At 41.4% G+C, this 14,203-nt stretch overlaps 1 protein-coding gene across 1 annotated transcript in view; it reads left to right on the top strand.

The window, feature by feature from the left end:
* Window positions 1–14,203, top strand: part of TNC (tenascin C) — a 48,627-nt gene that overhangs the window by 26,030 nt on the left and 8,394 nt on the right. Inside the window, exons 12-15 of the mRNA XM_010571013.1 lie at window positions 4,813–5,085; window positions 11,139–11,261; window positions 12,510–12,653; window positions 13,848–13,967. Coding sequence (XP_010569315.1) covers window positions 4,813–5,085; window positions 11,139–11,261; window positions 12,510–12,653; window positions 13,848–13,967 — 660 coding nt within the window. The remainder of the gene's footprint in view (window positions 1–4,812; window positions 5,086–11,138; window positions 11,262–12,509; window positions 12,654–13,847; window positions 13,968–14,203) is intronic.

Below are 14,203 nucleotides of genomic sequence, written 5' to 3' on the forward strand. Positions count from 1 at the left end.
CCAAAAAGAAAAGTATCTACAAATCCAGGCAACAGAAACACTAAACAGAAGCTGAACGGGGATTTCAAGGACGTCTGTTCTGGGCTCACCTAATTCCTGCCTGAATCCTACTTTATCTACTTTGGAGTTGCCGTGGGTTTGTATTCCCATCAAATTCCCAGTGGGAGTTCCTGCAGTTTTTATGGTTTTACCACAGGACTGTATGCTGTTGGTGCTTCTGTAAATCAGGCCCACATTTCATTTAGGAAAATTGAGTTTATTTAAGAAAATTGAATGAAAAAATAAATTAAAAGTCAGCACTAATTTCAGTGGTTTCTTTCCAAAACCTCACAAAATAGCTTTTGCAATGCTCCTTTTTTTTTTTTCCCTTCAACCACTGCGAAACAAGGCTAAAACATTCAGCCTTATCTTTAAGCATCTATAAACCTCCACTGCTAATTCTCCCAGCCCTGCGGAGTAATGCTGTCTCTTCACCTGTGTTCCTTTCTCCTTCAGAGGCTGAGCCACAGCTGGGCACGCTCACACTCACAAACGTTACCCCTGACAGCTTCAACCTCTCATGGACCACAAGAGATGGGCCTTTTGCCAAGTTTGTTATACACATTAGAGATTCCTATGCAGCACATGAACCCCAGGAGCTTACGGTGTCGGGAGGTGCTCGCAGCGCTCACATCTCAGGCCTGCTAGATTACACTGGCTATGACATTAACATTAAGGGGACCACCAATGCAGGTGTTCACACAGAGCCCCTCACTGCTTTTGTCATGACAGGTACCTGCTTAAAGGTTTGGAGTCTATTTATTGGCTTATAAAAATACATATTCCCGTATGGATAAAAAAAAAAAAAGACTCTCTACAGCACTGAATATCTTGTCCAGCGACAATGGTTTTGTTTGCAAATTTAGTGCAAGGATGGGTCAGACCAGCCATGTTGACCTTAAAAAACATTTCTAGGAGGAGTTGTAGTTTAAAGTGAGTTAAGAGCCCTCTGGAGTCTTTCTCCCATGTCTAATAATCTTTTTTAACTCCTGAAGTTTGAGGGGGAAATTTGCCTAATACTCAGTCGTTGCATCTGAAGGATCCAGAGAGGACTGGATTTTAGAACGCCTCCTGTCCTGTGATGTCCCCTCAACACATCCCTTATGTCTGAATATTTTGGCCAGACTTTGACTGAAATTGATTGTATATCACGTGCCTCCTAGATGATCAAATAAATGCCACAGAGTTCACCTTCTACGTATTACGTGGCCAGTGTGTGCTACTAGGGCTTGTCACATAGACATGTAGATGCCCTAAATAGGATTAATGGAGAAAGTGAGGCCTTTTCCTTTTTCTCCTCTCTTCATTAACATGCAGTGGGCACACCAGTTGCAGTAGCAGCATCCCTCACAGCATCTGGGCTGTCAGTTTCTGTGAAAGGCAATGTCCATGATCATTTTCCTTAAGGCAAATCATTGCATTTTGCACCAGCTCTGGTCTGCTCCCTGATGACATTCAGTCACACAGTCAGAATTGAGCAACTCTCCTTTCAAAACCCCTGCTCTTTTGCTCCACCAGAGCACAAATGCTTCCTTTTTGAAAATAAACCATGGACATTGGTATTTTGAGAGGAAGCTTCCCACAGCTAGGTAAACATGTGGCGCACTCTACACAGCAGAAGGATGTGCCAGCAGTTCACATAAACCTGCTGGGTTTAGAGTGTTGGTGTCATTCAACAACTACCCCAGGAAAACAATTTCAGCATTTTGGGCTCTTAATTTGTTTACCCACCCTCCCAGAGACCAAACCAAAATGTGAATCTTTGGGGTTGCTTGATTAGAAGCAAGTAAACTACAAAAATGTCTCCAAATTGAGTAAATTAGAGCTGAATCTCTGGCACCCATACGTGTAAACATCAAAACATAAGGACTTCCAAATTATAAAACTTTAGGAGGGAATTTTTATGCCAAATTCTAACAACATCAATTTCAGCAGTTGTGAAATGTCAAAACCAAACCCAAAACCCTTTCCCAGAAAAAGTTTTGTGTTTAACTAACTGGTGTTTTCTTAAGTGAGTGGAATCCGAGTGATTGGAAGATCAGATGAGTTAGCTCCTGAGCCAACATAGCAAGGTTGGTCAAATAACTTAGAGAAATACCAGCAATGGCTGGGATCCAGGATCAAGGCCAGGGCTTAGCAGAGCCAGTTATCTTTCTATTTGACTTGTCAGATTTTGAGTGAGCAAAATACACTGAGAAACTATCTTGTGAAAGTTCGGCCTTTTTTTTTTCAGAGACTTGGTGAGAGTTTTGAGGAGTTGATCCACAGCCTCTAAACTTTGACAGATGTCATGCTGATGTGAAAAAAAGATCCCTCACTGGAATTTCTTTAAGTTGTCAACATACCACACTAGAGCTGCCTATGAAGCAATTTGGACAGATTATTGCTCTGTTCTGCAGTCATTAGCCTCAGCCTTTAGCCAGTGCAAACTCTGGCTTCTCTCCTATCCCCCTCAAAAAAACAATCTTGCAAGTATTTAGTACTTGCACTGGCTATGACCTGACTGATCAGTGTCCTGCTTCTGGCAGTCCTTCTGGCATCTCTGACCCCTCCACCACTGAAAAGAAAAGCTGGAGATATTCACGTGAAGTGGAAAGGTAAAGAAGCAAGATGCAGGAATTGTGAATGCCAAAGTTGAGGCTTGTCCTTAAAGCACTGATGGTGGACAAAAGTGGAAGGAAATTAAAGCTTTACGCATAGCATTTCTAAACCAGTTTTGATTATAACTGTCTTACAGTGCATGTGTAACAGAAGAAATGTGCTTACACAGTGAGCTTGGAAGGAATTTCAATGGAGCTTGTGAGATGAGGTGCTGAGACATCCTTGATGAAAATTAAGAATTGAGCATCTAGCTTCTGGAGGCTCCATTGAAAATCCTAGTCTTGTGGTCCTGGCTATGCACTTCTATTAGATCCATACTTTGGGGAAAAATGTGATTTATGTTTGGTGGAATCTGTGAAACTTTCTAATTTGCAATGTTTTTCGCTTCTTTTTTTTGTGTGTTTTTGCACCTTCCCTTCTTTTAGAGGCCATGCCCCCACTGGAAAACCTAACTGTCTCTGATATTAACCCTTATGGGTTCACAGTGTCGTGGATGGCATCGGAGAATGCCTTTGACAACTTTCTAGTAGTCGTGGTGGATTCTGGCAAGCTGCTGGACCCACAGGAGTTCCTCCTTACGGGAGCCCAGCGGCAACTGAAGCTTAAAGGCCTTATTACTGGCATTGGCTATGAGGTTATGCTTTATGGTTTTGCCAAGGGGCACCAAACAAAGCCCCTAAGCACTGTGGCAGTTACAGGTATTTTAATGTGAACAAATTGTTCTCTTCCACCCTTTCTTTCTTGCTTTTCCTCTCACATGGAAGATGTTTTATGCAATCCATTTGCAAAGCAGACCTTGGCTTTTGCATCCTTTTCTGCATCGTGGCTACACATAACTCATCCTGATTTATGATAGGTTCACCAATGAAATTCTGTTCCTTTTAACTTGATGTTTCCCTTTTGTCTTTATGAGGGACCCTGTAGAGGCGCATGATGTGGGTTGAAAGTCTCTGGTATGGTCATGCAGGTACTTCTAACCAAAATCTTTAAAGAAAAATGGCTGCATGTGGGAGCTCCTCTTGTTAACAACTGCTGGGCACATCAGCATTCCCCAACTTGCCAACCAACAGGACCTTCAGGAAGAGTCATACTGGATTTCTTGGCCATGGCCTCCTTTCTTTCACTCTCTGTGTGGGTTCCACCCACAGACCATTGAGTGCTATCATTGCCACCCATAAAGTTGGCATCTCTCTCCAGAAAGCCTTAGCTCATGTTTTCAACCTCATCATGCTGCTGTTTTCCAGCAGCATTTGAGCTTTCTTGAAAAATCATTGCAGACTGATTCTCTAGCCCCATAACCATCAAGTCTCATTTGCATGTTGTTGACTATGCAGCAGTAAAGCTGGGGGTTACCTGATCAGAGGTTCTCAAGAAAATAAGTGGTAATGTCTTTCTGTGGAAGAAAGAAGTGCATTGGAGATGCTGTAAGATAGTAATCACTCCACTAGCATTTCTGTAGGTAATGATGCCTGACCATACTGAGCTAAAGATATTTTGCAGGTAAACTTACAGCTCCTGGGATCCTCTCAAATGGGTTCTTTCACTAAAGACAGTAGGTCTTGCATTTGGATTTAAGTGTGTTGTTTAAGGCATATGAATTTTCATGATTCCCCTTTGCTGCTTCAACATTTGTTTAATATCAAAGTAAAGAATTCATCTGATCAGAAGCATCACAGATGCCAGAAGTGCATGAAATAAGGGTTTTGCATGAAGAAAAGGACTCTTTCAAGTGGCTTCTATGTTGTCCTCCTAACAGAGAGAGACCTGACAATACTACAGGCATGCCTGCAGTTCTATAACAAGAGCTTGTTTTTATTGTACATAAAGTTTTCACATAGGTAGCAAGGGAGAAATGCACATGAAACTTACTATTAGCATGTGTAACTTTGCATGTCAGAGGCAAATGGTGTATGTCCATGCAGTGGATTTGCTATTAAGGAGTGAAAGTTTGAATGGGCCTGCACAGACTCACATATATCTTCTTCAGTATGTGTATAATGCTAATAATCTTTTTTTTATTAATTTTTTTTTCAATAGCTGGCAGATTGTTTCCCTTTCTTTGAACTGTGGTTGGATTCTTGCAGTATGCTCTATCCAGACCTCAGGCAGGTCTCTAATGAACTGATTAAAAAAATCATTTCTTTTCCCTACTGCTATCTTCTCCTTTTTTAGAAGCAGAACCCGAGGTCGACAACCTTCTGGTTTCAGATGCTACTCCAGATGGCTTCCGTCTGTCCTGGACTGCGGATGATGGGGTTTTCGACAGTTTTGTTCTAAAAATCAGGGATACCAAAAGGAAATCTGATCCACTGGAACTAATAGTACCAGGCCATGAGCGCACCCAGGATATAACAGGGCTGAAAGAGGGTACTGAATATGAAATTGAGCTCTATGGATTTAGCAGTGGACGGCGTTCCCAACCCGTAAATGCGGTAGCAACCACAGGTATTGTCTTTGCAGTAGGAAAAGCATAACACGTTCATGCCTGTTTCTTTCAGCATCTCTCCTTTTCATAGCCAGCTTGAGCTGTTCAAACTGTCTCCTGTATGTCCCTTATCCTAGTTACGGATTCAGTGGGGTGTAGTTATTTATAATCAATCATCTCACATTCCTTAGCTTCATCGCTGTCTATTTAATATGGTTTTTATTTAATTACTTTCATGATCTGGAATTAGGCAGCAGAGTCTAGCAATTAAAGCACTGCCTTTGAGAGCCAAGAAATATTGTTTCTGTAGCAGCCTTTTTCAGTGATTTCCTGGAACTAATTATGTATCACAACTCCACAACCATTTACCTCCCTAGAAAAGAGGTATGACAAAATGAATTTACCAGAGCTATTGAGAAGTTTATTTATGGCTTGATCAGCAAAGGACTAAGCACAATTAACTTAGACTTACCAGGATCTTACCAGGAGCATCGTGTGCTTGATAATTCAAAATAAACTTGAGTTTCTTGCAAAATCAAAGCTTTGAACTCCCTCAGCAGAAGTTGCTTTATATTCTCATTCTTGTGTGTCAAAAATTCTGATGTAAATTAGCTTAGTGACTTACCCAGGTAAAATAATCCAGAAGAAAACATGCAGGTCTGATTGCCAATTCATGCCATTTTGTTTTAAAAATACCAGAGCCTTAATCCTTAGTCGCAGCATGCCAATTCTACAAAGTTGGAGTTCTTGCATTTCATAGTCTCACACTAATGAAGAAACATTGTAAACATAGCTGCAAAGGTCTGCTGTCTGAAGTTCGCCTAAACCTATATATGTTTCTGAAAAATTTCCACCAGAACAGAGCCTCATTTTCTCAGTGCCAGGGAGAAAGAAAGAAATTTTTGTTATTTGTAACTGGAATATTTTTTCTTATATTATTTTTATGTGAAAATAAGCAGTTATTAGTCAAATAAAAAGTTCTCAAGGCTTAGGTTGAATTCCTGAGATTAATTTAAACAAAAAAATATTTATAATTTGAAGCATTTCATTTTGGCACTTTTGAATGAAGATTTTCTACTTTTTCTCCACCAAAATCATGGTTTCATTTTGAAATGTATTTAAATCTAAAGCAAATGAAACAATGTCCTGTGACCCAAAGTCTCTCTTAAAAATTTTTAGCTTGCTGATATGAAACCATAGTAATTTCAAATCAATCTAATTCTGGGAGGAGGGGTATTAGAAGGGGACAGGTAAGTTCAGTGTGTGAGGAAGCCAACAGAAATTCATGAAAGAGGCATTTGCTCAGCTGTAGCAGTGTACTCCAGACAACACACAGAAAAGGGGCAACAATAACTCAGTATTGAACAGCTTTTCCTGAAAGAGCATGGCCTCATGATTCACCTTAATGTCTGTGGTGCCAGTTGTTAGCATGGAAAGGCACATTTCTGACCAGCTCCACTGACTGTCATCACATCCCTTGAATAAACAGCAAGGGCATATATACACTCACCCAGACATTTACGTGAAGCAGAACATGGACCCATCACACACCACCTTTCCCATGCGGGTTGACTCGTACCAGAGAGGGATGTTTAAAGTCAACTGCACTTGTTAGCGGCATGTCTCCATTTTCACTGACTTCCAGGATATTTATGCTAAATCACTAAGAGTTATCATTTTCCTCATGATTACATTCTTATTCAGTTCTTTCAAGATTTAGCACGTCACCTATTGAAGCAAATAGCCCAAGAGATGTTTGTCAGATGTAAATAGCCCATGGATAATTGATAATAGAGCTGGAGCCACAAAAATCCAGCAAAATAATTTGGGCTGCAGGTTACACTACATTGGGTAGCTGGGGCCACCAAGGTATGTCACTAGATTCTTATTTTGGAGTTGATTATTAGACAAACATAAGTATATTTACAGCATTTCCAGTATGGTTGCAAAGAAACATTTCTATCCCTGAAGGGGGTAGCTCAGGCTTATATTCAGCCTTGCTTTTTTCTGGCATGTGTACAAGATACAAGTGAGCAAGGAATAAATTAGCTAGGCAGTCTTTAGCTTTAGTAGAGAAGACAGTAAAATAACAGTTGGAACAAAGCTAGCAAACAGACCAGCAAACAAACCAAACCTTACCATGGAAATGAAGGCAGGAAAATAATTTAGACTAGAAATCCTTCTCTGTATTTATCACTCCATTATTCATTATCTATTATCCATTATCCAAGCTTTCCCCTTCTTCCCTCCCTGGGCACGTACCCATGTATACACAAATGCAGTCTTCACAGATCAGGTCCACAAATGGTGTAACTGGTGCAGCTGAGGGAATCTGGTTTGAGCATTGCCAAGCAATCCCCTCTGAGGGTCTGACCTCTTATCTTTGTACAGCAAACCACCCACCTGCTGTGAGGAAGGATCTTGCAGTGTTGACCTTTTGCTGCCTCATCCTCCTCTGTGTTTTCCTTTCCTTCTTTCTCTTTTAAGAAGAAGTCAGCAAGGCAGTTGATCTAGTGACAGCCATGGGCTTTGGATGAGGAAAGGCTGAGTAGGGCAGGACTGGCATTTGCCATTTTCTCCATGTAGCTTGTGTTGGTCCTGCAGCTGGTAACTTGCCCGGAGGCTGAGATGATCTTCCGTGCTCCCATCATACCAGGAATGTGGTGTGAAACTGCTGGGCATGGGAGCTGGCAATGAAGTTGTATCTTCCCACACCCATCATAAATAGTTCTTCCTCCATTATTTACTTGTATATACAAGTGAACAGCAATAGGTTTTCCCCAGAACCACTGATGATAATGCTGTTAAAAGGTTATCCTATTTGGGGTGATGATGGTATCCTCTCTCCCTACTCTCTGTATTTGTCTGTTTGTTGTTTCACCATCAATTCTGCTGTGATAGAAAACATTAACAGTAAAATCACTGTAATGCAAGGCAGCATCGTACAGACCTGCAGTATCTAATGAAGTTGGCACAAGGGAGTTTGTCCACTGCTGCTTTCAGAGGGACACTTGGTGTCTTTCAGAAATTAATCTGTAGAATATCTGCCAAGGTGCAATTCAGCCCTCACTGGGGGACCACAACACAGCTGTGTGCCACCTAATATCCTTAATCGGAAGTGTGGGTCTCATGCTGCTACTTTCCTCTTCTTCTAATGGTGTTGGTGTTTTGCCACACTGTGACAGCATTTTCCATCTGAGAGGATCACAAAACACTTCACATGCTCTTTATACATGATAAATGCAACTTGATGCTTGCTGTTGCTTAGAAAAAGAAAGCCAGTGAACGTATTCCTATAGTCTGTTAGTAACGAAAGTACAATTTTTTAGCAAAAAAATCCCCAAAGAATAGCAGCTACTCAGGTATCATGGGTGCTTTAGCAACCTCACAGGGAAGTTCTCTGTCTCTCATACAACTAATGGGGAATAATGCTGGAGGATAATGCTAATTACCTGTATCTGCCTAACAGATGAACTAAAGCTTTTTATGAATGACAAGACAGAAACATGCTGGCCGTTTTTTATGCCTGCTTAATTTTGGCTTTCAGGTAGCTCAAGAAGATGATTTCATTTGCTCCTTTTTCATTTCCCTGTGCTCAAAGGTACCACTCTCTTACATCTCTGGGACTCATTTCAGGACTGATGCTTGCTCTGATGGTCTGTTATACTTTCTTTGCCAGGTTTGCTCCCACAAAAGTAGCTGCAGTTGGGGTAGTTGGGGATGGGGAACTCTTATGTAGTCAAGGCTCTTTTTACTACTGTTTGTTATGCAGCAGTTCACCTGGTACAGTGTCATGGCTTAACCCCAACCAGCAACTAAGCACCATGCAGCCGCTCACTCACTCCCCCCCCCCCCATCCAGTGGGATGGGGGAGAAAATCGGGAAAAGAAGTAAAACTCGTGGGTTGAGATAAGAACGGTTTAATAGAACAGAAAAGAAGAAACTAATAATGATAATGATAACACTAATAAAATGCCAACAGTAGTAATAAAAGAATTGGAATGTACAAATGATGCGCAGGGCAATTGCTCACCACCCGCCGACCGACACCCAGCCAGTCCCGGAGCAGCGAATCCCTGCCCCCCACTTCCCAGTTCCTAAACTAGATGGGACATCACATGGTATGGAATACACTGTTGGCCAGTTTGGGTCAGGTGCCCTGGCTGGGCATGAGAAGCTGAAAAATCCTTGACTCTAGTCTAAACACTACTGAGCAACAACTGAAAACATCAGTGTTATCAACATTCTTCACATCCTGAACTCAAAACATAGCACTGTACCAGCTACTAGGAAGACAGTTAACTCTATCCCAGCTGAAACCAGGACATACAGAAAACAAGCATGAAGCCCATGGCAGTGTGCACAGCAGAGTCCAAGTGGGATGGATTGGGTGCTTTATTTTCTGGGAAAGGCTGAAATTCCCTCTGTGTATGAAAACCAAGTGCTGGTCCCCCTCTTTGGTCTCTAGAGTCATCACTAGCACTTTTCACCAGTCACTAAGAGCACCTGCAATATGAAACAAAAGCAATGTGATTTTCACTTCTCTTTCTTTCCCAAGTTTTCTTTATGGTCTATCTGTTTCCTACAGACTGTACCTAAATCAGTGGCAACTTTGTGTACAATGTAGCTTTACTAACCCCACCTTGCTTTCTTCATTATCTTTAATTCTTTTCTTTCTTACTTTGGCTTTTTCATGTGAGCAAACCCCACAAACCCAACATGTCTAGTGGGCTCCAGAGAAATAATTTACATTTCTCTTGAGAGCTCAGTTGTTTTTCTTTCCTTGCCTTTCAGTTGATTTAGTGCATTGCTGCTAGAGCTTTGGGGACACATGGAACAAACAGCCCTCTGACTTCTTTCCTGCAGACGCATTCTTTCCAAGCTATTTCAAGCATGGTCACTTTTTTTCTTCTCTTGCCCCCCTTCCCCTGCCCCCAGCCTGTCTCCACCGCTCTTAATGTGGCTGATGTTTGGTATCTCTCCCATTTGTGCTGATGGCCTACTCTGTGTGGGCTGTTTATTTTTTTAACATGTCAGGGTTGTTTTGGTTACAGTCAAAAAAGAAAATTGGAAGTGAGATGCTCAATGTAAACTTTGAAGTGGCAGGTCTCTCTACTATGTCCTCCTAGAAGTCCTTTCCATGCTTGTTTTGCAGTAGCTTAATTAGGCCTTAAACTGGAATGTTTGGGTCACACGTTGGTTTGCATCTTAAGATTGTGTGATTTTGGCAAAACTTGGGCTTTGTTTGCTTAGCTTACTGATCTAACTTATATGGGCAAATGTAGTGCTCAGGTTTATACAGGGAAAGGCTGGATTGTATGACAAAGAGCTGCAGCAGAACGACAAGTGCCTTCCTCATGATGGTTGTATTTGGATGTCCTCTGGGTGGATGTGCTTGAATGTACCTAATAAAACCCATGGTCTCAGATAGATTCCAAGAAGAAAATCTTGTCACTTCTAGTTTGAAGCCAAGAGAAGTTACAGGCAATCAGTGCTTGAGGTGATGGACCCTTGATGAACTCAGGCAACTGAGTCCAGGTCTTTCTTAGGCATCCTATAGTAGAAACTTTATGCTCAGGAAGAGACATTTCTCCATTGCTAAGGGCTGCTATTGCTGTGTGTCACAGATAGGGCTCCAAGACTCAATGGAAAGACTAAAAGTCATCCAAGTGGAACTGGGGTAGAAAAAATGATAAATACAATGACTCCTGGGTAATAGAATAGTATTCCTGTAAATATTCCTCCATACTTTTCTGTAACACTGAAACCTCTGTTACTTCTGTGTACATGATATGTAGATATATGTCTCAGGTATTTTTAAGCTATGCACTGCTGTAAAGTTACTGAAAAGGGAAAATTTAGACCAAATAGAATGTTGCTGTCAGTATGTTATAAAACCATTAACTGTTTAGTACTCTCTGCGTTAGTGTTGTTTAGGACAGAATATTGATAGCATCAGCTCTTGGAATAAGACGGATAAGACAAATCAGTGTTCCAGCACTAAGGACTGATAGACAAATTATTTATCTTTTCTTTCTATGTTGTGTGTTTGTTCTCTATTCTCCACCAACAGTTGTTGGATCTCCCAAGGGAATTTCTTTCTCTGACATCACGGAAAACTCCGCTACAGTCAGCTGGACACCCCCTCGCACCCGCGTGGAGAGCTACCGGATCTCCTATGTCCCTGTCACAGGAGGTGAATAACTGCGAGGAGGGACGGGGAGGAAGATGGTAAAAGGGAGAGCAGAAAGAGTTTGTTGTGTTGATATCCATCTCTCAGTGCATCTCCCAGATGATCCTACACAGATCATCTCTTTTTTCTTCAAACTGCTGACCAGGAATGTGGGTGTGCATACATGGTCCCAGTAGCCAATCTCTGTCTGAGCATAGTGTCCCACATCCCACGGACAAGACTTGTAAGGGAGCTCAGAGCTACATGCTGGAATGGTTGTACCCCTAATAGGGCCACATTCACAAAAATCTCTGTTCCCACTGAGCCTCCTAAGCAAGGATTTATTTCCAAACCATCACATTATTTTGTAGGCATTTTATGAGCTAAGCATATTTGAAAAGATGACCCTTGGAAATAATAATCATAATCCATGGTGGTAATAGTTTTCCAAGACAGTGATTTTTCTTAATACTCCCCGATGTTGTTTTGTTCCATCCATTATATCTGTTTTAGTGTTCAGCTTAAAAAACTTCCTATACTTAAACAGATTTTTAGCATAACTTAGGGACACCTATGAAAGGAAACAGCTAAAGAGCAAACACTACAGATGTCAGGACCATAAAAGACATGCTATTGACTAAGACAAGTGAAGATATAGGTCTATAGACAATATAGTTTGTAAGAACACATGCAACTTTAAATCTATAGTGATCCTACAGAAGAAAGGGAGCAATTCACAGTCATAAAGTTAGGCACTTGTCTAAGTGCTTTCCTGGAATAAATGCAGAATTTGAAAGAAGTATGGGTACTAAGTCCTCACCCACACATGCAGCACCTCTTAAAATAATATATACTGTATATTTATTTGAAATGAGATTGGTGAAGGAGAAACTTCCAGCCCTTACCAGAAACAAAGCACATCTAGACTGCGTCCTTACAGGTGTATGAACTTCCACATAGAGAGCGCCATGTTTTCACCTTACATCTCATTTGTAAAATTATATTTTTCTGAACAGAAATGTTAATTTTTTCTTACTGTTGGCATACCACTAGGAATGAATACAAACCAACGTCTTAGATTTAGGTGTCATGGCAGCCATATTTTTTCCTGAGGCTGCCCTTTGACACTGGTGATTGTAACTAACTGGGGAAAATTCGCCTCCTGCTATACAAGTATGTCCTTGTTGGTCATGTCTTCAACTTGAAACACATTCTTCAAGCATTTACTGGAGTATTGTGTCACTAATCTCTTGGCATTTGGCTTCATCCTAGGTACTCCAAATGTTGTTACAGTCGATGGAAGCAAGACAAGGACCAAGTTGGTGAAGTTAGTCCCAGGTGTAGACTACCTTGTTAGTATAATCTCTGTGAAAGGCTTTGAAGAAAGTGAACCTGTCTCTGGCACTCTGAAAACAGGTAATATATAAAGAGGAAATAGCAGGTTTTCAAATGCATTGTCTGTGCTGTAGGAGAGACTTGGGAACTGGAGCTGAAGACCCACTGAGATCCCATTTTTGCTGTCTGCACAAACTATAGGAAGTATTTTTGCCACTCTTTCTTTGTATCTTTGTATTTCTGATGAGTATAGAACTTGTAAGTTTGATCAGGCTCCCATTTGCTAAGTGCTGAATCAACCTGCAGTGAGACAGAGACAATTAATGTATTTACAGTCCTAATGCATCAGAAAAAAACAGAAGTGTAATTAATACCATTTCACAGATGAGGAAGCAAACGGCCAGCTCAGCTGAACAGTTCAGACCAGTTTCTGTGGTGGACTCAGACTCGACATCTCCCAAGTTCAGACTGTGTCCTAAGTAGAAAAACATTCTGTCTCCTGGTATTTCTTCAATACAGCTTTAAATATCCCTGTAAGAAATGAGGGAGGCTTCTTCTGAGCCCCCCCTGCAGCCAGTCTCAATTGATTCATTTTGGGGGGAGCGTGGGGGGGGGACACGGGGACTGACAAGCATTCAGAGAACTGAGGCAAGGAACAAGATGATGAGTTCTGGATAACATAATGAAATTTATAACCCATTCCAGCTGTACTGGAGACAGATATCTATCCCAATTCAGGGAGAGCATAAAACTATGTGCAAAAGAGACTCCCATGAGGAAGCAAGACAGGACATGTGGGGATGTTGACTGGTTGGCTGGCTGTTTGATTGGTTTATTTTTAAACATGCAGGGCAAGCTGGTGGAAGGTCACAGTGGCTATCAGTTGCCATCACATTAGTTATTTTTCCCAGCTCTGTCTCCTGAGTTTGCTCCAAAAAGCAGTCCAGATTTGAGGGTGTTGAGAGAAATATGTCAACTCTGACAGAGCCGTTAAGATTGATGCTATCAAGACTGATCTGAGAACGTACTTAGTTATGTCTGTTCCCAGTGTTTAATCTTTTCACGCATTGACCTCTCTTTCCAGTGGAGGCATTTGATGTCTCTTTATGGGCACTGATGTCTTTTCTGCAGAGCTCCACTATTCCAAAGGGGACCATAAAAGCTGCATCAAGCAGCAGTGTTTGTGCATTTTATATCATGTATTTACAAAAGAGCATTGCACAGAGCTGAGAATGTTTGTCAGATTCCTTCAATCTGTTATTCTCTTTCTTTCAGCTCTGGACAGCCCGTCAGGCCTAGTAGTGGTGAACATCACAGACTCTGAGGCTCTGGCGACCTGGCAGCCAGCAATTGCTGCTGTGGATAATTACATTGTCTCCTACTCTTCTGAGGATGGTGAGAAGAATTAGTGATGGGTCAGGGAGCTGACAGCGTTACAGCTCTTGAGAGATGCTCAGAAATGGGTGCAGCAGTGTGACTCCAGGAGGATGGCGGGGGGCTGTTATCTGAAGGAGATGCCTCACTAGAAGCATTTTTAAAATGATCATTTCAGTCAAGCATTCCCAATTCAGACATGAACAGAGATAACTGAGATTCTTGAAAAGAAAAGATGGTGTTATAATTCATATGAA

Source organism: Haliaeetus leucocephalus, unplaced genomic scaffold (assembly GCF_000737465.1).
Source record: "Haliaeetus leucocephalus isolate CR32 unplaced genomic scaffold, Haliaeetus_leucocephalus-4.0 Scaffold306, whole genome shotgun sequence".
Taxonomy (NCBI): Eukaryota; Metazoa; Chordata; class Aves; order Accipitriformes; family Accipitridae; genus Haliaeetus; species Haliaeetus leucocephalus.